General features: G+C 48.9%; 1 protein-coding gene across 11 annotated transcripts in view; it reads right to left on the reverse strand.

Moving 5' to 3' along the window:
- Positions 1–22,836, reverse strand: part of LOC144720052 (ral GTPase-activating protein subunit alpha-1-like) — a 142,649-nt gene extending 119,813 nt beyond the window's left edge. For all 11 annotated transcript variants that reach the window (XM_078596501.1, XM_078596497.1, XM_078596502.1 and 8 more), the window contains exon 1: positions 22,704–22,836. In XM_078596501.1, the coding sequence (XP_078452627.1) occupies positions 22,704–22,812 (109 nt within the window). In that variant the 5' untranslated portion in view covers positions 22,813–22,836. The remainder of the gene's footprint in view (positions 1–22,703) is intronic.
- Positions 22,837–24,208: the final 1,372 nt, after the last annotated feature.

Raw genomic sequence — 24,208 nt, forward strand, 5'->3', positions numbered from 1 at the left:
CACAATGACATTCCAAAAATTCTCTGCATAGGTCTCGTCCTAAATGATGCATTACAAACGTAAGAGGCGGCTTTCTTTTTTTTATTCTTGGAACATTTGTGTTCACAACCAGACCTTACAGTAACCCCCGTCCTGGAATTTTTTTTAGTCATAAAAAAAGCATTGCAGTCAGAAAGAGAATGTGGCCATCGGTTAAGAAAAGGAATTGAACGCATCTTAGAGGACATCCAACGCAGAGATAGAGCAATGATTTCAGCTTGTTTGCAATTTTTGGGTGGATTGTTACATGGAAATGCGTGCAGGCTGGAAACAAACACATTTTTAAACACACAAAGGTGTGCTGCTCACTAACAGCAGGAAGGCAGGACTCCCATCATGCCTTGCAATGCACGTCACACGACCACCAACATTGCATGTGCAACGTTCCCAGCCTTGTCGAGACCACCAGCTCAAGAGCTGAGTGCGCACGTACACATTTTTGCCTTTTGAAATCCGCTTGCTGCAGTGCAGGATGGCGATAGGTGCCAATGATTTGGGAAGGCATTCATCCAGGAGTGGGATTGATCGTGGCTGATGATGGTGATGAAAAGGCATCGTCAATTGTAAAATTAACATGCCGATTTTTTGTTGTTGTGAACATTCCAAGCAACGTAACCGAGAGGTCCTTCACCCGATAGGGCGTGCATTGAAGAAAACAAGCATTGAAGGAAACAACCACGCCTGCCTGAGCTGCCAATCACGAGGAGCAGCAGCAGCAGCAAGATCCACACCTCCCACACAACAGGACGCACAGCAACTGCCAAAACAAACACTGCGATCCACGAGCTCGGGACAATTACTCCCGGGCCGTGGCCGAGGAAAGAAAGCTGCCCAAATCTTTATCTAAAGAACACACACGCGCACAATCCCACAAGTGCTGATAGTACCAGAGATCCACGACAACACCCTTTCCATTTAAAATCATGCAATCTACTTCAAGTGAAAATAATACCCTATAATAGTCAAGACTACTTCACGGGTAATGACGTATGGGCATTGAAGGAGAGACCCCTCTCGAGGGTAGTTGGCCTACTCTTCTCTGCTGGCCACGTGTCTTGGCCGAGGTGGGAGCAGCCACACTTTACCCCCGCCACACGCAACACGCCGATCGACTTAAGAGGACCAGTTCAGGTATCACTCGCCGCTGATGGTAGCCCTGCATGGGAATTAAACTTAGGACGCCGCACGCACAGCAGAGTGCGTTAACCGCCGTGCCACCGCTCTATACATAGCGCTATTGAATTCATCGGGGTCGTACGAGTTCGTATGAAGTGGAGTTGATTGTATTTTGCTCACTTACAAAAGTTAAGACTTTGAATTCATGGCCACTGATCTCATTTGTCAGACCTATATTTGTTCTGAAGTCCAACAATACGTGCATTCAAATAAAAATTGGGAGCAACCAGTGTATGAAGTGGAAAATCTTCCCCACAAAAAGCCGTGTTTCCTGAGTGCCGCCCTGTACTGATTAAAACTCTACTTTGTTTTCAGCCCGGTTATCTTGAAAAAGCACGCATTAGACTCGGAGACATCCTATCACAAGCTCACACAACCATGACTTGCGTGACTCAGAAGCGGTGTCAAGTAACACACAAATGCTTAAATCATTATCCTAATATTAACAGAAGAAAAACATAATCGTACAAAATTATAATGAATTGAAGCCCCACTTAGCAATTCACTGCTGGTGTGAGGTCTCTACACATTGTATCGGTCACAGAGGTGGTCTGACTATATTTCACCACGCTGGCTAGTGCGAGTTGTGAAAGGGTGCAGAGGACCTGGGTCGGAATATCACTCGCAACTGATGTTAGCCGTGGGCAGCAATCGAACACATGTCATATTTGAATTCAGCTCGAATGTAGACTTTTTTTTTTACAAAAATGTTCGACTGAACATCACTCTTCTGAGCAGGCAGGGGTGGTCATGCACGCCTGTAGTCCGGCACTGCGGAGGCGAAGGTTGGTGGATCACAAAAAGGTCGTGAGACTCCTTTAGTGTGGGCGTCGAGCTGCTAGCAATGCTCTCCGGCTCGCGAGAAGGCAGTGCAGCAAGTGTGGACTCCACCTGTCCCTTCTGTATGGATAGCGTCGCCCCCTCGCGCGAGTTGGATTTCTCCGGGCCCCAGGTATTATCCCACACGTAAACCACTCATCAATTCGCCGATAACACCTTCATATAAAGTGGACTGCAGAGCTTGGGAGCGTGAGATTGTGCTTAGGCGGCAGAGGTCGCAAACGGGTTTTGATTCCTTACCCGTACCCGTACCCGGCTGCACCAGGGTCGCAAACGGGTATCCGTACCCGGCCGTACCCGTACCATACCTGTACCCGGCCGGGTACGGGTAGGGTACGGGTATCGGGTACCTGATTGCGACCTCTGGGATGAAACCATGTTGCAGGCACGGGTGGGTTGATTCTAGGAACTTGAATTGTGAGAAGAGACAAGACGTTGGGAAATGAGTGACAAACAGTTACTCACCAGTGACTCACGGTCTACCCGTACCCGTACCCGGCCGCACCAGGGTCGCAAACGGGTACCCGTACCCGGCCGGGTACGGGTAGCCGGGTATCGGGTAGGGTACGGGTATCGGGTACCCGGTTGCGACCTCTGTTAGGCGGGGGGGGGGGCTTTAAATGTAGGAAAAGTGCTTCAATGTGTTATGCAAGCCCGCAAATATGCGCGATATCAAGAAGGCATTGCCGTGTGAGAAAAAGGTTGAATTTGTGATCTACTGGACAGAGCGGACACTGCGATGATCGGATGTGTGACCTCGCACTGCCGTAAGAACAACATTAAGAGTAACGCAGCATTGAAATGAACTGGGCCGACTACACTTCGCAAGGACGTGGGTTGGGTTGTTATACGACCCTTTCTCACTTGATCTGGGCGTACGTAACGTTGCACGCTTTAGGTTTTGGTGACCCGACCCCCGACCGGAGCACCGGCGTTTAGCTGCCACTGCGTGCGACGCCTGACTGAGCGAGACAATGCCGCAGTGCTATGCATTGCATTAAGGCAGCGATGACAAAGGTACGTTTGGCACCTAAGAAATGAATAAGCACTGGAAGCCAGAGTTCAACAATCGGCTCTAGAACACAGTTATGACTATGAAGTACCTTGGCACTGAAGTTGTTGAAAGGATTACTCAGACATATGACGAAATGAATTGATTTAAGACAAGGTTCAAGACGTTATTTTAAGGCAGTGTACGAATCGCTCTTATGAAGTGGACACAATGGAGAATAGTCTCGGGCACAGTTTACCGTCTTAGTTTAGTTTATTTTGGTTTGTGTGTTTGTGTGTTTTGTCTATACTGCATTGGTTTTGTAACAGTGTGTTTGTATTTAGTCTGCAATCACTTCCTTACCGAGTGTTTCTCGTGATATCATCTCAAACGCCCCCTTTGTTCTGGGCATGGGAAGGCGCGGTATAAATCGTAAATGATGACGATGATGTTCAGGACAATTATGAAACAAGTTCAAGGTACATACATGCTGAGAATGTAAACGGTGCATTTTCAAGGGCTCCAATGATGCGTCGATTCATCGATTCGAACCGATTATTACGCTCACGGCATAATTAAACGTCGAAGCGCGAGTGTGAGAATCGATTATTGGTAATTTGTATTTGCTGCACGCAATTAATGTGACCTCTGCAGCCACTCGAGATGCTACCATGTTTCCAAAAAAAAAAACGACTCTGGAATTGATTCATGAGCCAGTAACGTAACGCACGTGTATCACCAAATCGTTGGGGCTGTGAACCGTTACAGGAATTGTATTTACATTGTTAACATGATTTCTTAAAAAAAAAAAGCATTGTGATTGCATTTTACGCATCAGTCAATGTTTAATATTGTTTTATGCACAGGCGTGATTAACGCGAACGTAATGCGTTTCAAGCTGACATTCAATATCCAATCAATATTCCACTGACAAAATGAGAAGATGCATTTTAATAAAAATATATAATGCAGTCAAAACTGATGCTTGTGAAGTACCGGTGAAGACGCTGGACACCCAGGTTGAGGCACACGTATATTTATTTCAGCTTATCGGTACAGGACAACACTAGAGGGGGTAGCGGCCCCCTCACCCGGATAACTGGGGATACCCCCTAGCTAATCTCACCTATCCCCAAGTCCTCCTCTAACGAGCTAGGGGAGGCTAACTGGCCCGACACTGGTGAGTCGGGCTACGGTCTCCGGAGTCCCAGGGTCTAACCCTGGTTCACGGAACCACGCCTCTGGCTCGCTCCTCTGCAGCCCTGACAGGGGCGGCGTCGAGGGGAGTCCAGGGCTCTAGCTAGAGGATCTTCACTCTTCCTCCTTCGTTCCCAGACTGAGCCCCGAGCTCTCTTTGTCCTCCCCCTTTATACCCCCCATCAGGATCACAACCCCCCAGGCTGCCTGATGCGGACGTCGCTGCGGGCACCCCCCCCGTGTACTCCCGTAACTCCGCCCACTGTGTTTGTTACCCATTGGATCGTATGCACTTACAGCCCTCCCGTAACAGCCCTACATCACCCCCCCCATTACAGCTCGCAGCCGTCCCGGCTGCAACAATTCCAAATAAAGGAACAATTACCCCTCGACCCCGTGTGTGCCTCATTTTTTCAACAAAATGCAAATAGCAGAACAACAACAAGAACAACAACCATACCCCCGAAGGGAATGTCCGACGCACCCCCCCCCCCGCATAAATACGAAATCCGTAAGCACGTATGTACAACTAGCCAGGAACTCCCCCATCACACACAGCACACCCACGACACACAACGCACCCACAACACACACACCGCGCCCACACAACACAACACACTCAGTGTGCAAGGAGCACACCACCGACGCAGCATACAGTAACCATGACACGTGAAGGAAAATAAATAAGAAAAGTTTTTTTTTCTTTTTCTTCCTGCTGTATATTATAAGAGTCTGCGCATTTTAGCGCGCGTCCTTGCCGCAGGCCCGTCACACGGGGCAACCCCGGACGGCGGACCATCCGGTGGCGGCTGTCCCATTCGAGGTGAGGTCGCGATTGAAGTCGCGCGACTGTCGGCATCACCTGTGGGGGTTCCAGGGCGTGAGCCCGTCATTCCCGGTACACCTGTGGGTGGGACAGCCGGCAACACATCAGGCGAGAGCAGCGACGGACCCTCCGAGTCGGTCGACCCCCCACATGCTTGGCCTCGCGTGCGTGGCGTGGGCCCCCGCACCGCAACAAACGGCTTCAGCCTAGAGGGGTGTACAAACCACCGGCGCCTCCCCCATTGGATTCGAACGCACTGAGGCCTCAAAACCTCAACAACCTCGACGGGGCCCCGCCACGGGCGTACGAGTTTAGAGGAGGTCGCGAGTGGTACCTGGGGACAGTGCAGCCATGCCCTGTCCCCCGGCTTCCACTGCAGCACGTGCGCGCGAGCCAGTCTGAGGCGCTCGTTCGCCTTCTGACGCCTGTCAGAATTTAGCCTCGCCGCATCCCGCGCCTCAGTCAGTTTGTCAAGATTAAATTTAACGTGATCGTCCAATTTAGATTTGCCCAGCGGCACGGGGATCTGCAACTGTGCCCGAACAGGTGGGTCGGGTTCGCGGCCATACATAAGAAAGAAAGGTGAAAACCCCGTCGCAGCATGGGGAGCCAATCTGTATGCCGCTAGAACCCCTTGAATATGTAAGTCCCAATCAGCCTGTGAGTCCGAAACTTGCTGCGACAACATAGACGTGATGGTGCGATGCAGACGCTCGACCATCCCGTCCGTTTGCGGGTGATAGGGGGAGGTTCGAATTTTTTTCGTTCCCAGGAGATCACAGACTTGTTTTAGGAGTTTCCCCGAAAAATTTCTACCCTGGTCGGTCAACAACCGCTCCGGGGCACCTTTGTCCATGACATAACCTTGGACAAAGGCGTCGACGATGGCTGCTGCCGACTGATTCGCCAGGGGCCAGGCCATAGGCCAGCGCGTAAAATATTCGACCCCAGTAAGCAAATATTTATTTCCCCTGGAGGTGGCGGGGAATGGCCCCAGAATATCCAGTGCGACCAGTTCATTTATTCTGGAGACCTGGATGGATTGCAAGGGCGGGTTCGACTCCCGTGCCGGTGGTTTGCGCTGCGCACACTGAGGGCATGCCGCCAACAGATCAGTGACATCCTTTGTCATACCCGGCCAAAAAAAATTCAGCTGGAGCAAGGCGAGTGTTTTCTGGGTACCTAGGTGGAGGAGGCGCTCATGAGCAGCCCACACCACCTTACCTCGTAGGCCAGAAGGGACCACCAGCCGGTGACGCTGGGATTTCCCGTCCCAATGCATAAGCAAGCCCGCATGGGTTTCCCATGCGTCGGCATGACCCGTCACACGCCCCCTCTCCCCGGCGCGACGACGCAACGCGAGGAGGGAGGCATCCTCCAACTGGAGGCGCCCCCATTCATCAACGGGCAATCCAAGCAGGGAATCTCTCCCCTGTTCGGCGATATCAATGGGGACTACCGTTTCATCGTCGGCGGCCGCCGCCAGGACCGGAACCATCATGTCCCCTACTGGCTTGCAACGCCCCGACCCCAGGAGACATGCGCATTCGGAGGCGGTTGGCATCCGTGACAGAGCGTCAGCGTTGGTGTGGCGAACGCCCTTACGATAAGTGGTTTCAAAACTGAAATCCTGGAGGACCTCCAGCCATCGGGACAATTGTCCCGATGGCTGTTGAACCTTCAGGGCGTACTGCAGTGCCGCATGATCTGTGCGGACGGTGAAATGCCGACCGTACAGATATGGGCGATACTGTTGGATGAAATAGACAATTGCCAACAGTTCCCTACGGGTGACACAATATCTTTGCTCCGTTGGAGACAACACCCGACTGCCGTACGCGACCACCCGTTCCACGCCGTCAACCACCTGGGAAAGCACGCCTCCAATACCCGTGTTGCTCGCGTCGGTGTCGAGCAAAAACGGCCTCGAAAAATCTGGGTAAATCAAGGGAGGAGCCTTCACCAGCGCGTCCCGAAGGGAGCAGAAAGCAGCTTCCTCATCCTGACCCCAGTGGAACCGAACCCCTTTAGATGTTAACGCGTGTAGGGGTTTGGCAATCGTTGCAAAATTAGCGACGAAGCGTCGGTAATATGATGCGAAGCCAATAAAACTCCTGACCTCTCCCACCGAGGTGGGAGTCGGCCAGGAGCTGACACACTGCGTTTTGGCGGGATCGGTAGCAATACCCGAGCGCCCTACGATGTGCCCCAAATAACGCACCGACTCGCGTAACAAATGGCATTTTTGGGGCTTAAATTTCAAATTAGCAGCCCGCATCTTTAGGAAAACCGCCCGCAACCTCTGGAGATGTTCATCAAAAGTTTTACCAAAGACAATAACGTCATCCAAATAAATCAGGCACGATTCCCATTGCAATCCAGCCAAAACCAATTCCATCAATCGCTGGAAAGTTGCCGGCGCTGAGTGTAAGCCCATCGGCAACCGGTTGAATTGGAACAGGCCGTGCGGTGTACGGAAAGCAGTTTTAGGCTTAGAATCATCGTCCAGAGGAAGCTGCCAGAATCCCGAAAGTAAATCTAGTGTGGAGAAGAATCGCGCTCCCGCCAAAGCGTCCAGCGATTCGTCCATCCGCGGGAGCGGGTATGCGTCGGCAACCGAAATTTTATTAAGGCGCCGAAAATCAACGCAAAACCGCAACGAGCCGTCCTGCTTTTTAACCAGGACGATCGGCGCTCCCCACGGGCTGGTGGAGGGAGAAATGATGTCGGCGGCTAACATGTCATCAACAGCCGATTTGACATGGTCCTTTTCGGCGGGACTTAACCGAAACGGATTTTGGCGAATTGGCGCGCTGTCACCCGTGTCAATATGGTGACGCAGCAGGTGAGTGCAACCCAAATCATATTTATCACGACTGAAAACGTCGGAAAATTCCCTCAGTAGCGTTCTAAGCTGTTGGCGCTCTGAATTTGTCAGGTCCGTCGATCCCGCACAAAGCGCGTCGATCCACCCTTCATCGCTGTCCGAATGTGGGAGCATCCGGGAAGCAGTGCCAACGTGGTTCGCGACAGGTTCCTCGCAGGGCACTGGCGTCGCGTGAGCGAGCACCGTCCCTTGAGGAACCACCACCGTCTGCGATCCCACATTGAGGACCGCGATGAAAGGGTCCCCGTCCCCTCTTACGACGGTCTGGGCCGGAATCAAATGAGGCCCATTAACCCCGGCCCTAGACGGTCCCAGCAAAACACCCTGATCCCCTATGCCCTTAGCGAAGGGCCTACGAAGTTTCAGAGGCACTAGCATTTGAGCTCCCGGCGGCACACGAACAGTTTTAACGACGAACGCCGGTACCGTCGCGAACGCCGACCGAGCTGCCGCAGGGGATGGCAGGAACGCCATGCGCCGCCCCGATGGAAGCTCAATGCATCCTTGGTCGATCAAAATACGAATGGGCATTTTACCTAAGAAATCCGTCCCCAGCAGGCACGGAACCGCCAGCGAGGAGGAAACGAAAATCGGCCCCGACAATTTGATGTCCCCAATAGAAATTTGCGCTCGAATCTGTCCCATGATGCCGAGAGAGCCCCCGTTAGCGGCATAGAATGGGACGTTAACCGGCAGTAAAGGCCGGCTTTGTACGGGCAGAATATTGTAAATTAATTCCGAAATGATTGTCGCCGATGCCCCCGTATCGACCAAGATGCGTACTTCTACCCCGTCAATGTGTCCGACTACGGCCGACGACCCTGACGACGCGGCTACCACGCGATGGGCCAACACGGACCACTGTTTGGGCTCGATTTGAGTCCCCGCAGTGATCCGCGTTAGCCCCTCGCAACGCGACATCGGCCCCCCGTTTGTTGTGGTGCGAGAGCGTGCAACGGGTAGGTGCTTTGGCCAAACATGTGTGGTGCCGCGACTCGCCGGGTCATGTTGCTGGAGCTTGGGAGGAGGAGGCCCGGCGTCCCGTCGAGCCGTCGTCCCGCGCTGTCGAGGAGAGCGGCACCCCGAGGCGACGTGGCCCCGGACGCCGCAGTTGAAACACCGCGGGAGCCCCGGTGGAGACGACGGGCGGTTGAAACGGCTTGACCCGTCCCGGGCCGACCGTACTTCTTGCGCCTGTTGCCGTCGATGGTCGACGGCGAAGAGCTCCTCCGTCGGAAGGGTGGCTGCAGCCACCGCACGCCCTGCCGATGCCCTGCTGGCTTTCCGCCGCAGGGACAGAAGGTTGGCGTGAAGGAGGCGCGCCGCCTGAAGAGAGGTCATCTCGGCGTCCTCCTGTGCGACGACAGCGATGTCCAGGTCGTCTGCCAGGAGGAGTATTTTCTCCGTGACCATCGCGTCCACGCCATCGTCGTCCATACGGGGAAAAGCCGTCTTAGCCAGCGCTAGGAGGCTCGTCCTGTATGCCAGGGGCGACTCCTTCTCACCCCGCTTGCGCTCGTAGAACCGCTCTCTGCATTCCGCTGAAGGTCCATAGACCCCGGCCAGCAGCTGTAGTGCCTTCGGCAGAGTAGACCGCTTCTCTTTCGGCGCCGATGTGAGGGCGGCGAGCGCGTCTGCGTCGAGGAGCGCCGGCAGCGCGCAGAGGGCTTCATCGTCGGACCACCTTGCCATTTCTTGGTGGGCGATGAAGCGTCGCTGGAAGCCGCCCCAGTCGCCCTCTGCACCAACAAATTCTTTAAGCGGAGGCAGCCGTTGTTGTAGCGCAGCGTTCGCCTTGGACGTCTGTAGGCTGCTATCCCCGGGACTCGGCTGTGCGTCGGCGCGAATGGCAGATGGAATCGCCTGTCGCGGATGTGATGACGCTCCCTCCGCTGGAGATGACGCAGCTGTCCCAGCGAGAGCGGTGTCGGACCCAAGGTTGAGCCCGGCCACGCCCTCCGCAGCTGCCGTGACGATGGCGGGAAATTCAAAGCTTGAGTTTTCAGAAATGGCGGGAAGGCGCTCAGGTTGACGGCTCCCCTCGCCCCGTGGTGGACCACCAGCCCCCAGCCGCGTGATGTTTTCCAGCGTGGCGGCAGCGGCGTACAGTAGCTCCGCCAGTCTCTCGTGAGCCAGCCGTAGCGCGTCTGGCTGCGGCCCCTCTTCATGCCGATGCCCCGGTAGGAACGCGTCGGCCCCCGGCTGCGCCATGTCTTGGTGAGCCGCCTCGGGCTCAACGACTTCAGCAGTGTCCTCCTCCGGTACTCTGGCTCGAGCTGTCTGACGTGTTTCCATGTCCGTAGTACTTCTGACACCAGATGAAGTACCGGTGAAGACGCTGGACACCCAGGTTGAGGCACACGTATATTTATTTCAGCTTATCGGTACAGGACAACACTAGAGGGGGTAGCGGCCCCCTCACCCGGATAACTGGGGATACCCCCTAGCTAATCTCACCTATCCCCAAGTCCTCCTCTAACGAGCTAGGGGAGGCTAACTGGCCCGACACTGGTGAGTCGGGCTACGGTCTCCGGAGTCCCAGGGTCTAACCCTGGTTCACGGAACCACGCCTCTGGCTCGCTCCTCTGCAGCCCTGACAGGGGCGGCGTCGAGGGGAGTCCAGGGCTCTAGCTAGAGGATCTTCACTCTTCCTCCTTCGTTCCCAGACTGAGCCCCGAGCTCTCTTTGTCCTCCCCCTTTATACCCCCCATCAGGATCACAACCCCCCAGGCTGCCTGATGCGGACGTCGCTGCGGGCACCCCCCCCGTGTACTCCCGTAACTCCGCCCACTGTGTTTGTTACCCATTGGATCGTATGCACTTACAGCCCTCCCGTAACAGCCCTACACTTGTAAATAACCGCACTGCCATAGTTTATTGGGCAATATGAATGCGTGAAGTGGTATAATCTATGACATATCGTATTTTTTATGTGAATTATATTCATTGTCAAGCCACTGCTACGTGAAGGTTTCCCCACGCCATTTTGGTCGTGGGGTTTTTTTGGCCATACTTCACCACACTGGTTGGTGAAGGAGGGGGGGGGGATATAGTGGGGGGGGGGGGAGATAGTGGGGGGAGATAGTGGGGGGGGGAGATAGTGGGGGGGAAACACAGGAGCGGTTGAGATATCGCCAAGGGTGACGTTAGCCATGGGCAGGATCTAAACTGAGGTCAGAGTTTAGAGCGCAGCATGCCAACGACTCCACCAACGTAAACTACTCAAAGGCAAACAACATGGTCACTTATGTAATTGTGTAACTTTAAAGACTAAAAAAAAGTCAATCGACGATTCACAATCCACAATTGTATCTGGTGTCATGTGAGCGGAAATGAACGTTATTGGCAGAAATGGTCACGTTGAACAAAGTATAACAATAGAATTTAAGAAACAATGCAGCACTGTAGTTTCAACTTGCGGGTGAACATAAATAATATAATTCAATATGCACCGTAATCTTCACTATGCACAGTTTTAAATATTAATCACTCCACTACATAAACAAAAGTACAGCATTTTCATTAGAGTAAAATATTAACAAGTCCATTGCTAATCGTATTCAATTCCTACACGACAGTATCGGGTCCAACGCTGGCGTGGCGGTGAATGCACCACCTCCGATTAGCACGGCTGGTTACGTAAGGTGCGAAAGAAGTTCCACGTACACGCTCTGAACACAACGACCTGAGTTCGAATCCCAGCCGCAGCTAACATCGGTGGTGAGTGATATCTCAACCGGTGTCGAGAACCCCTCTCCCCCATCCCATCGCCAATCCACACTGAGCATCGTGGTCATGTGTCATCAAATGACCCATAATGCTGCATGCACGTTATAGGATTTATAGAAAGTGTTCCTCCTTTTTTTTATATAATGGTCAAATGACGACCCACACATGTCTGAAAGGTGTGCGAAGCCTCCTTGCAGCACTGGAATTGACTTATACGACTGCTGTTTTTTTACGGTATTGGATTAAGCAGCATTGAGAACAGGATATTTGGTCATTTTTAATGCTAAGAACACTGGCATGCGATCTGACATTGGATCAATAATGTCTGCAAGTCGATCGCAGCACAGGGCAAACGTAGCCCTCTTCTTTAGTATTTCCACCTCTTATTGGGATGGTGAGATACAGAAAAACCAAGGCATGTCATGGGAATAAGAATGTCCCAATATTGATGAAGGAGAAAACAACATGTAAATGCATTATCTTGAGTGCTGTATTATTATGCAACTGACAAAAAACTAGGTGGACCTTGAATGTCCCGGGAAGACTTACAGATTTGCCAGGACAGCGACCACAAAAATAGTAGCACACAGTGACCTACACTCTATCAAGACCAGCGCTCGCTTACAAATTGTAACCATTACACTCAGAATCAGCGCAGCTCACATTGTACCATTCCCAATGCAAATTATATCTCATAACCAGGACTTTTGAAATGGTTTGATCATTTTGTCTCGTCTCTCGCCGAGTATCTGACCGATATGGATGCCCCTATCCAGTCAACACAGCCCTCAAGCCTCTGTGCACGGTCAAGGCAGTTCTACGTTTGAAGGATTCAAAAAGAACAATTTTTAAAAATCAAAGTACTTGCTTGGATGCATCATGGCGCCCGTACAACTACAAAGGCACAGCGTTAAAACAGAGGGCATGTTTGGGCCTATGCCACCAGCATGCCTCCACCCCCGGTTCTCCCAACGTGGGCACGGGACATGCGGGCACTTGTCCCCAGCAGCTTTCCTTGAGTCGTGGCAGGAAGACAGAAGCGGGGAAGGAAGGGGAAGGAAAGGGAAGGAAATGGAAGGAAAGGGAAGTAAACCCATCTGGCCGTGAGCCACATTCGCCCACGTGACACGCGCTGTCCTCTAAGCCAACTCGTGTATTCAGCTTGCGCAGGATCAAAGATGCAAATAGAGGTCAAATTGCAGTAGGATGGATGGAAAGCCGCGTAGGACAGAAATTCGGTCTTGGCACTGCGTTTGGCAGTGCGCGCTATATCCACTTTCCTCATGATGCACGGAGGGAACTAACAATTTAACATGACGTTTGTTCTCTCTCTCTCTGGCAATTGCTTGATTTTACCTTCAAGTCATGAACATTAACACAGCACTGCAGTAATTATTTAAGACTGTCGCAAAGCCTTACGGAGAAGATGCAAGCATTAACGGCTCATTACCGTGCTCTGGGAACAAGATAATAATGCTGCGGTTTCACATCAATGATACAGTTTAATTGTAAGTGTTACATCAAACTAAACACTTGCACCCTCATAAAGGTGTTTTAAAATCAAAACAGCGCTGTCAATTTTTAAGAGGTTGATGTTCACTTGAATTCAATTCCGATCTTAATTGACTGTCGAATGCAAAGCAAAATAAATCAAGGTTGTTAATTAATGTATGGCCAAATCACTCGGAATGCGTCTCATCAAATCTCGGCATTTAAGCACGCTTGAGCCTACATTGTGCTCGGATGGGTGACCACTATGCATCACACATGTTATAGGCTGCGGGGCTGTGTGGTGGGCATCCGAGCTAGTACAGCAAAATCCATTGTCGCCCTGTACTCAAATGCTCATACGTCTACGCTCCTCGCCTTCACGAGCCCGCAATGACCAGCTGTGGTGAAGTATGGTCAAACAATCCCCATGACCCGCACGGCATGAGGAGGCCCTCATGCAGCTGTGGATCGACAAAAGGATCCGTGCGTGTACAATAATACGGGGAATTACTTTAACTCTCGGGTGTTTACAGTGGTTTTACTGAATCTATTGCATCCCCACTTTCACAGGGCATGTGTCCGTGTATGAACTTCCTCCACATCCTGCACCAGTGTTTCCGAGACGTGTAATGATTCACCCCCCCCGCCTCCTCTCCCCTTCCTGCGATTCCATGACCGTCATGACTCGGGAGTCATGATTTGTATCGAGAATAATTCGTTACTTTTTTTATAAACAAAAATAAGCGTTGTTGAGATGCATGCTGGGAATCTGCAATTTCTTGCATCCTTCATCGTGCGGTTCTTCAATAATATCCCGTCATTAATTTCCATTGGCCGGTTGAGTGACTGTCATTAGAAATCTTGAGATGATTAATACTTTCGCCATTTGACAATCCTGCCTTCGTTTCTCCAATCAAAGCTTTTTGATTTTAACACCCTATAATGTTGTTGCGAGCAAGCCGTGTTGTGACATTGTCGCGACTGTATAGGAAAGTGGCCCAAGGCAGGGAAACATAACCGGTGGACGCCGCTAGCAGGTGGGGGGGGGGGGGCGCAGCCAGGGGAGGAGGGAGGAGAAGAGATCTGGCGCCTGCGAGGATGAGCGCCAGAGAGAGCGAAGAAAGATTGGGTCATGCGTGGGAGCGAGATGAACCGAGGCTTCGCAAGATCATATGGAGTGGTGATGAGATATCGAGCATTGGCTACAGCATGGCTGCTGCTGCTGCTGGTGATGATGATGATGATAAATAGACTTGCTGCTTTGTCCTTGTGATATTAAAGCTGCATGGAATAGTCCTTGATTAGGGCTACACTACAGTATATGGATTGATTTTGGTTCACACCAAACCGCATGCACGTGATAAATACCAAACCATATGTACGAGTGGCACGGTAGCGAGATGTTAACTGCCACGCCCAGTATGCAGGAGGTCGTGGGTTCGATCCCGACACTGACGTCTGCATATTTGGAGTTTGCATGTTCTTCACGTGGCCGCGTGGATTCTTCTCCTGGTGCTCCGGTTCTTTCCTCCACATTTAGAAAGCAAGCGCTTAGAGTATTTGGCTGATATACATTTCCACATGATAAGCCACTTCATTGGGCTATCATTTGTGGCCAGATCGCTTCTGAAAAAGATCTATGTAGCTCAGTGGGCCTTACCTGGTAAAACAAAAAGTTTAGTTTTCAAAATGGGTTGGTTTGAATAACAATAATTTTTGGGCATCCAAAATAACAGCGAGTCAAAGACGTGCGCGTACCTTGCCAAGTAAAAAAAAAGATAGATTACAAACAAGAGAGCCAAAAGTTTTGCACAATGTGACATTCATTGCCGCAGAGTATCTGAACTATCCTAATGAGGTATTACATTAATTACAACAAACTTGACAGAAGCATGTTTTCCCTTCATAACAATGAAACATTAAAAAAACCTATGTGATTATTTTTATTTTCATTTGTTTAACTCAGAACCCCCACACTAAATCTGAAGACTCATTTCAAGGAGGATCCTGCATTGGGATGTTTGGCTAACACCAATTTTGTATAAATGTATGTATATTGAACTTCTTTCGCACCGCACGTAGGCAACCGTGCTAATTGGAGGTGGGGGGAGAGTACAACACACTGAACACAAAAAGCAGTTCTCCATTACAAGGTATGCTTTTACCTATGGGAGAAATCCAAAGAAACCAGAGGAAACTCATGCGGAAAAAAATATGGGGAGAAAATAAACAAACTCCACGCAGAAAGGCACCCGAGTCGGGAATTGAACCCAGGTCCTTCTGGCTTCTCGGCTCGAGGGTTACCACTGCACGACCCTGCCGCCCACTCGCTAATATGGCTCTATAAGAGCCCCATTAAAGCTTTACTTGAATGAGATTTGCTTTTAACAACCGGCGTTGTATTTTGAGTGAAGCCAATTTTGCATATGCAAAACAACACAAATGCAATAATATGCATATGCAAACCACGTGCTTTTTTATACAATAAATTACAATGACGCTCGCCGATACACGAAACACTGCGCACTGCACCACAAATGGTATTAATAAACATCAAGACGGCTCTCTGATCACAAGCCATAACCAGCGATTGTTATTCATGCATACAAAACTGTCCTCTTGAGCAAGATACTAAACACAGCTGCATTAGCGGTGACGCTTCTTGGCAGAAATCTGGACAAATAACACGCATGCCCAGAAACCGTGAAAGAAGTCAAGTTGCATTTAAATAAAAACATGTCTACAATACAAGTTATGTGCTGACATATTCACATTTGCAATAGATCTCAAAATACTTTAAACCCACAATCACTTTCCACTGTCGCATCTTTGACGAGGTCTCGCCTTGGAAAGGCTCTTACTTTCTCCAGCTAAATGTTGGCAAAACGGAAGGGCTCCTCATGGGCAAAAGTCCACTCCCCGTAAAGACTCATGTATGAGCGTGCGCCTTCTGATCTAACATTACACTGGCAAAGAGGGTGCAAAACCTCAAGAGTTGTCACCGATCCAGAACTCTTTCTCTGTTCCAAAATACATCGACTCTGCAAGGGGCCTCTTACCTCCATCTGCAAAGAATCTCCCACAACCGCTACTTCCTGGCACCAACTCCCACCGAGACCCCCATCCACACCTTCTGCAACTCTGTCCTTCCCTTACGGTATCCTCCAAATAAATCCCTCATCTCCAAACTCCACGTAATTTCAAAAGTCACTTGCCAGACTTTTGCCTCTGCACCCATTAATATGACGGCATCGCCCATATCTAGTGATCCCTCCTTCCCAACGGCTCCCCAAACCAAACCCGAATCGATTTCAAAATCGCAACTCACCGTCGTCAAGGTCATCCACAAACATACCCCTGGCTAGCTCCCGTCTCTCGTCTCATGCTACTCCCCTCTGCGCCAAAGGTCGCAACCGGGTACCCGATACCCGTACCCTACCCGATACCCAGCTACCCGTACCCGGCCGGGTACGGGTACCCGTTTGCGACCCTGGTGCGGCCGGGTACGGGTACGGGTAAGGAATCAAAACCCGTTTGCGACCTCTGCTCTGTGCACACTCACCGAATGCTAAAGCTCCCGGTCATCCTTCACTCAGTGGGACATCACTCCTTCTCACCTGCTGCCCCTACACAGTCTGGTTCCTCCAGCCATCTGTTTCTGCCAGCTCACTCACTGTCCCTGCTTCAAGTCCAGGCTCAATACATTTGCTATTCTACAGTCCTCTGCAAATTATTATTTACTTCTCCTTATAATATGATAATGCTGCCCGCTTTCCCCAGGATGCCCACGTGCAATAGGTATTGCAAACATCTTTATTGCGGCTTCATATAACAACCATATTAATTCAATGCCAAGTGCATGAATTTAATTTTGGTTTGCTTGTAGGTAGTTGCTGCAAAGTGCTGTATATTGTTTGCTATCAATACACGTGGGAGAATGTACTCCAGTATGAATTAGAAATGGTAGCCGGCCAGATGTTATGCCTACTGTTGATCGTCAGAATTCACAGCATGAAGTTATACCCTCTTTAAATGGGCTTCTCCATGCTCAATACAGTACTCAAAAGAAGGATTTTATAGTTATAGACGCATACGACAAGATGAATTAGTTACAGGGTATACGATGCTGAGCAGATGTACAAAGTTTAGCTCATGTCTCTGTATATTAAACATCTCAAACTCCGCAGCAAAATACTACCACTTATTTACCTGTGAGAGCCACACTGAGTATCCAGACTCTCTCACGAGCGTTCTGCATTGGGATGTTTGGCCAATGACATTAATGAGTGTTTGGCTTTATGTGGGAGGAAATAAGAGAACCCGGATAAGACCCAACGCACACAATGAGGGCAACACGCACAACTCCCTGGCCACCTTGCTGCACCATGCCCACAATACCTATCGAGCCCCAAAAGCCACCCATCCACGTGTAAGCAGGCTTGCGGTCCTGCTCAGCTTCCGAGATTGGCCGCATTTCAAGTTGCAGTGTTTGGGGGGGCTATGACTAATGAATATTGTGTAAAGATTTTGAAATTAAATATCCACAGTTCAACAAATACTCCGTATGCTGGGCAATTACACTAATTTCTCGCCGCACAGCAACACACATGAGAACACATTGGAAGGGTAATTTTATTTTTATTTACAGTCCTTTGTCAATCCACTGCTGTGTGAATGCCACCCCATGCCATGACTGTAATGGGGGGGGTTGTTGTTTTACAATACTTCGCCATGATGCTCAAAACGGGTTCGTGAATATAAAGCACCTTGGACTGTTTCAGATATCACTTACAGCCCCCAGTGTTAGCCATGGTCGGATATCGAACTCGGGTTGTCGAGTTCATCGCAGTGCGTTAAACCACTGCGCTACGGCTCCCCTCCACGAGAAAGATACACTGCTAAATTGAGACGTTGGAAAATTGAATCCCTGTTTTGAGTACTGTATTGAGCATGGAGAACCACATTTAAGGAGGGTATAACTTCGTCTGGTTTCATTAACGAACTCCTATAGTGCGGTCTACTGATAAGGCAAGCGGTGTTTGAATAATCCCATTTAATCAGTGGTCCATCAAATTACGCGGCATATGATTATCATATATAAACTTATTTCAGCTTGCTATGAGCCATGTAAGGCGTAATTAAACAAGCACATAAACAAAACTATTCAAATTATAGCCATTTGGCAAACTGCCCTAATGCAATAAAAGTTACTGCAAAAGCATTAGGGCTTTTTTTTTCTCTTCACCACAACCACATATGCCTTGTTGACTGGGGATCAGGAAATGTGTAGGCAAATTATATTTCACGCTAACCACAAAGAGCAGAGGACAAAGGCACGTGATGTTTAAGCAATACGTGAATTATGTCCCACAACGTTGTTGTCAATGGATTGTTGTTTGCCACAAAACTCCTGCCAGGCCACGTTGAATTGGAATTCTGGACCACAAAACCCAGACAGATTTACATCACGCCACAGTCTGAAGTTCATAGTCAACCTCCTTATATACCCTCACCAGCAGACCACTACGGTTCTTTATATATACAGGCTATGTGAACTAAACTATATTGGCCACGGTGAGCCACGGTGAGCCTCGGCGAACAAGTAAGCCATTCTGATTAATGTGTAAAGACCGAGAGTGCTGTATCACCTTGCCAATGTTAAAATCAATGCAGAAGTTAATGGTTTAGCGCTTGCAAAAATCTTAACATTCCAAGGGACAGCGTCTTCCGTTATAATTATGTGTTACTTATTAAACGGAATTACATTTTAGATAACAGATTAACAATCTCGAACTTACAAAAAAAAACACATACTTCCTACCAAGGAGGCATAACCAAATAAAATGAATTTTGCACGGTTCAGTAGCACATCACTTTGTGGCTATAATTCTGGCGTTATGAATGGCATTGTTACGCAATGCGTACGAATGTAAAAACACCTACTGCAATAGCATTGGGAAGCATAGGGCGATGCCCTTGGGTTGAATGAGCACCCACGAAATTGCCGATCATATTTTTAAGAGGCATGCAATCATGCCTAATTTCGAACTGGCAGCAGGAGCAACTTGCTTGCCAGCAACATTGCCGTACACTTGCCAATCAATCCGAACCCTAATCCAACTTGTGGTGCTACAGCAGATCTTTGTAAAAATGTACCCTGCGCTGTTACACAACTGTGTTGTCCCCTCGACAGCACCTATCATTTCATCTAAATGCGTGAGAGGACATTCCATGAATAAGCGAGCTGAACCACGAATACATTTAAAAATGAATATGCACTGTAAACACACTACACAATATAAAGGTTCAAAGGTGCAGCACTGCAATAGCTTATGGACACCACTGCTGGCAGAAGGGTCTGTTCTAAAGAAAACTTTAGAGAGGGAACTCTAGAGAGGGCTGTATTTGGCCTACTCTTCTATGCTGGCCAGAAGCCTTGGAAAATGTAGGATAACCGTTGCTGTAACTCACACACGTGACCTGCCAATTGACTAACTTCTGGGGAGGTCAGCGCCTGGAGGGGATGAAATACACTTTCCCATCGCTTCAACTGCCGTGCCGGGAGATTGAACTGGCAAACCTCTGGATTGTTCATTCAGTCTGCCAACCATTAGACCACGGCAGCATCCCACACTGCTCAACATTGGTGTAGGGAATTTGCTGCGTCATCTCGAAGGCATTCTCTTTTATGCAATGCACTTCGTCTTTCAAACTTTGCTAATTTAACGTCATTCATAAAAAAAATTGCATGTCAAAAAGATGTAGACTTTTTTTAACGCATGCAGATTTCATGGGAAACCACAGAAAGCGGAAACACGGCCAGAACCGGCACCACCAATTGCCCCAATATCTGTGGTCCTTTGCTTGCCCAATTTCCTAAACTAGTGTTTTTTCGCAGTGATCAATACCACTGAAATACGATTTGGAAACAGGATATCATTTTTTGAGGTTCCTTGAATTGCATCGTACCTTCTGGACTTGATGGTGTCATGACCTAAAGTCCGGTACTCACAGGTCCTGCTGCAGAGGTGGTTCTTCCCACGGCAGTCAAACTAAGATTTTGTTTAATTGTTATCGGGAGCTGGGAAAACATCCCAAATTGAGTGGCAAAAAAATTTAAGGTTGTTTTTTTTTTCGTCGAGCCCATTCATGATCAGGCTGAGACCATCAGCTCACTATACACTCGAAACCCCCAGGTTAATCACGGGTGACTGCAACTGTAAATTCACTATAGAGTAGATGGGACAAGCTTTTGTATATCCCAGGATGAATTACAAGCGGAGGAGGAGGCAGGAGTTGAGCTGTCGACTCTGTGTAAAACCGACCGCTTGTCAACAAGCACAATAACCACTTGGGGCCTGCAGTAGAGAAGACGCACAATGGTACGGAGCCAAAATTATGCAGAGAAGTCACACAACTTACCAGAATAAGTCAACTTAGAAGAAGTCAACTTGGAATAAGTCAACTTATTCCGGTAAACTGACCAACCGTGTAACCCCTAACTTCTCACCTTTAACATGTGATTGCTGACCACCCCCTCTGCACCTGCCTGGTTGACCTGTGGACCCAGCCACCCATCCACTATGACCGCATAGTGGATGGGTGGCAACACAAGCGATCGAAACTTCGTGATTTGTTTTATTTCTAACTACGTGACTTTACCGAAAGAACCAAAGAGGAGGCGAGAATAGGTTTTTCCCTTTTTTCTGGCAACAAAACAGGTATTAAGATGTTAAAACACCAAAGTAAAACCATTAATAAGGAATCATGTCTGTATTAACCACAATACTTGCGGTCAGAATGCAAACAAAAAACATACTCTACTAATATATGCATTGTCTTTGAAACTGATTGGTCCACACCAGAGACAGCTTTCTTTCGAGCCTAGTCTCAAACGGTTAGACCAGAGGATGCCAAAAGGCGTGCAGCTCAAAGACAATGCACTATCAGAGTAATGAGAGCTCGGGGTGAGGATCTACATCATGGGACCTCATTGCCAGTACCAAAATATGAGAATAGGTTTTCCCCTTTTTTCTGGCAACAAAACAGGTGTTAAGATGTTAAAACACCAAACTGAAACCTTTTACAGGGAATCATGTCTGCATTAACCACAATACTTGTGGTCAGAATGCAAACAAACTCCAATAATATATGATAAGATGTAATATATGATAATATATGCATTATCTCTGGTGTGGACCAATCAGTTTCAAAGACAATTCATATATTATCAGAGTATGTTTTTGTTTGCATTCTGACCGCAAGTATTGTGGTTAATGCAGATATGATTTCTTATTAATGGTTTCAGTTTGGTGTTTTAACATTCTAACACCTGTTTTGTTGCCAGAAAAAAGGGGAAAACCTATTCTCATATTTTGGTACTGGCAAAGGAGGTCCCATGATGTAGATGCAGGTAGGTGTGAACATCTGGCAATGTACCGGCCAGTATAACAAACAGTATGCAAACACGTGTACCTCGCAGTATACCTGCCGGTAAAAGAACCAGCAAGTGTAAGGACGAGTATATAATTCAGTATATCTATCAGTATATAAGAAAGTGTACCTGTTAGAATATCTGTTGGAATACTGCAAGTATACAGGACTGGCGTGTGTTCCTTCACATACACTGGTCACTGTAGCTGCCAAAAAGCATCAAGTTACCAGTCACAGCATACCGGCCAGTCTACCTGCCAGAAAACTGGCCAATGTACCTATCAATCAATGTACCTGCTAGTACTCGATACTGACCAGTCTACGAGTTAGGATATAGGTCAGTGTACCTGTCAATATACCTGCTTTAATGCTTCCTGGCAGTATACCACCATGTGTACTGCTCAGTATAATGTCCAGTGTATCTGTCAATGAACATAAGTTAGGTTATGTCCACTGACGGTCTTCATCTCCGCCTGATGAAGACTGCTTGTGTTGCGATCGAAACGTCGTGGGCTTTTTGCTTTTATTATTTTAAATGTATTATTTAATTTTACCATTTTTTTTACATAGTTTTTTTTTTGCTTTTATTATTTGCAATTTTTTATTAGTATTTAATTATTTTTATTTCATTTTTTCTCCTATCTACGTGACTTTACCGAAATAACCAAGACTATTTATTAAGCATTTCAATGTAAGTTCATCTCAACGAGACTACACATGTAAAGGAGTAGGAGGTAACTGTGTCCTGCACATGAACTGGACTAACCAATGAAATAAATATGGACTGGACGACTATATTACCTATACCTATGTAATATATATTAGACTATTAGACATCACCGTAATACACATGGCCTAGATTACTGCATTTACCTACGTACTATATGTTTAACTACTAGACATACCAAAGGAATAAACATGGACCGGACTACTGGATTTACCTTTGTAATAATAGATTGGCCTGCTAGACATACCAATGGAATAAACATGGACTGGACTACTCAACGTATGTCCATGAACTACTGAACCTCACCTCTGTAATACACATGGTCTGGCCCATGCACGTGGTCTGGACCACTGGAAACTCTCCTCACCTGCCAACACGACCCGCAGGTGCTTGAGTCGGGTCATCGCGTCCTTCTTGATGTCCAGCAGCTTCTGTGCAGACTTCTTGGCATCGCCATGAGTCTTCTTGGAGAACATGATGGCTCTGCCTTGCAGTTGTGTGTGTGCGTGCACCCTCTGCCTGCCACGTTTCCCTACAGTGGCTGTATATCTGCGTGCTCACAGAATTCTCTCTCTTTTCTTAAAATCTCTCTCTGGTCCTTTGAGCCGCCGTCTGTCCGTGTGCGACTTTGTCGATCTCCCACGGCAGCTGTGCGACTACCCGTGTATTCACGCACTACCTCCGTTACAACACGAAGATATTCCCCAATGGAACTCAGTGTGCTTAAAATGACAATTCGCTAAATTCCAATAGTACGCGAACAACTGCTTACTACATTTACCACGAGAGTATTGTGTTGTGACGGTGGCATTGCACAAGAGCAGCGGGTGCAGTGTTCTGACAAGCTATATTTTACTCAACTGCTGCTGTGTATTTGCACCGATGTATAACACTACACACGACTACTGTATAAAGGCTTAAGCAACCGCAGTGATATTGCCAAACTCCATGGCGTGTTATACTTCCTCTCTCTGCCTTTCTCCAAGTGCCTGTGTGTCCCAGTTTCTGTCTGTGTGTCCCAGTGCCTGTCTGTGTGTCCCAGTGCCTGTCTGTGTGTCCCAGTGTCTGTCTGTGTGTCCCAGTACCTGGCTGTGTGTCCCAGTTCCTGTCTGTGTGTCCCAGTGCCCGTCTGTGTCCCAGTGTCTGTCTGTGTGTCCCAGTTTCTGTCTGTGTGTCCCAGTTTCTGTCTGTGTGTCCCAGTGCCTGTCTGTGTGTCCCAGTGTCTGTCTGTGTGTCCCAGTGCCTGTCTGTGTGTCCCAGTGTCTGTCTGTGTGTCCCAGTGCCTGTTTGTGTGTCCCAGTGCCTGTCTGTGTGTCCCAGTACCCGTCTGTGTGTCCCAGTGTCTGTCTGTGTGTCCCAGTGTCTGTCTGTGTGTCCCAGTGCCCGTCTGTGTGTCCCAGTGTCTGTCTGTGTGTCCCAGTGTCTGTGTGTCCCAGTGTCTGTCTGTGTCCCAGTGTCTGTCTGTGTGTCCCAGTGTCTGTCTGTGTGTCCCAGTGCCTGTCTGTGTGTCCCAGTGCCTGTCTGTGCCCCAGTGCCTGTCTGTGTGTCCCAGTGTTTGTCTGTGTGTCCCAGTATCTGTGTGTCCCAGTGTCTGGCTGTGTGTCCCAGTGTCTGTCTGTGTGTCCCAGTGCCTGTCTATGTGTCCCAGTGTCTGTCTGTGTGTCCCAGTGTCTGTGTGTCCCAGTGTCTGGCTGTGTGTCCCAGTGTCTGTCTGTGTGTCCCAGTACCTGTCTCTGTGACCCAGTGCCTGTCTGTGTGTCCCAGTACCCGGCTGTGTGTCCCAGTTACTGTATGTGTGTCCCAGTGCCTTATCTACCCACCTCAAGATACCTGTCGACTTGTGAGTGCCCTGTACGATCGCCTGCTTGCTCA

The sequence above is a fragment of the Lampetra planeri genome, chromosome 7, assembly GCF_965212315.1.
Source record: "Lampetra planeri chromosome 7, kcLamPlan1.2.h2, whole genome shotgun sequence".
Lineage (NCBI taxonomy): Eukaryota > Metazoa > Chordata > Hyperoartia > Petromyzontiformes > Petromyzontidae > Lampetra > Lampetra planeri.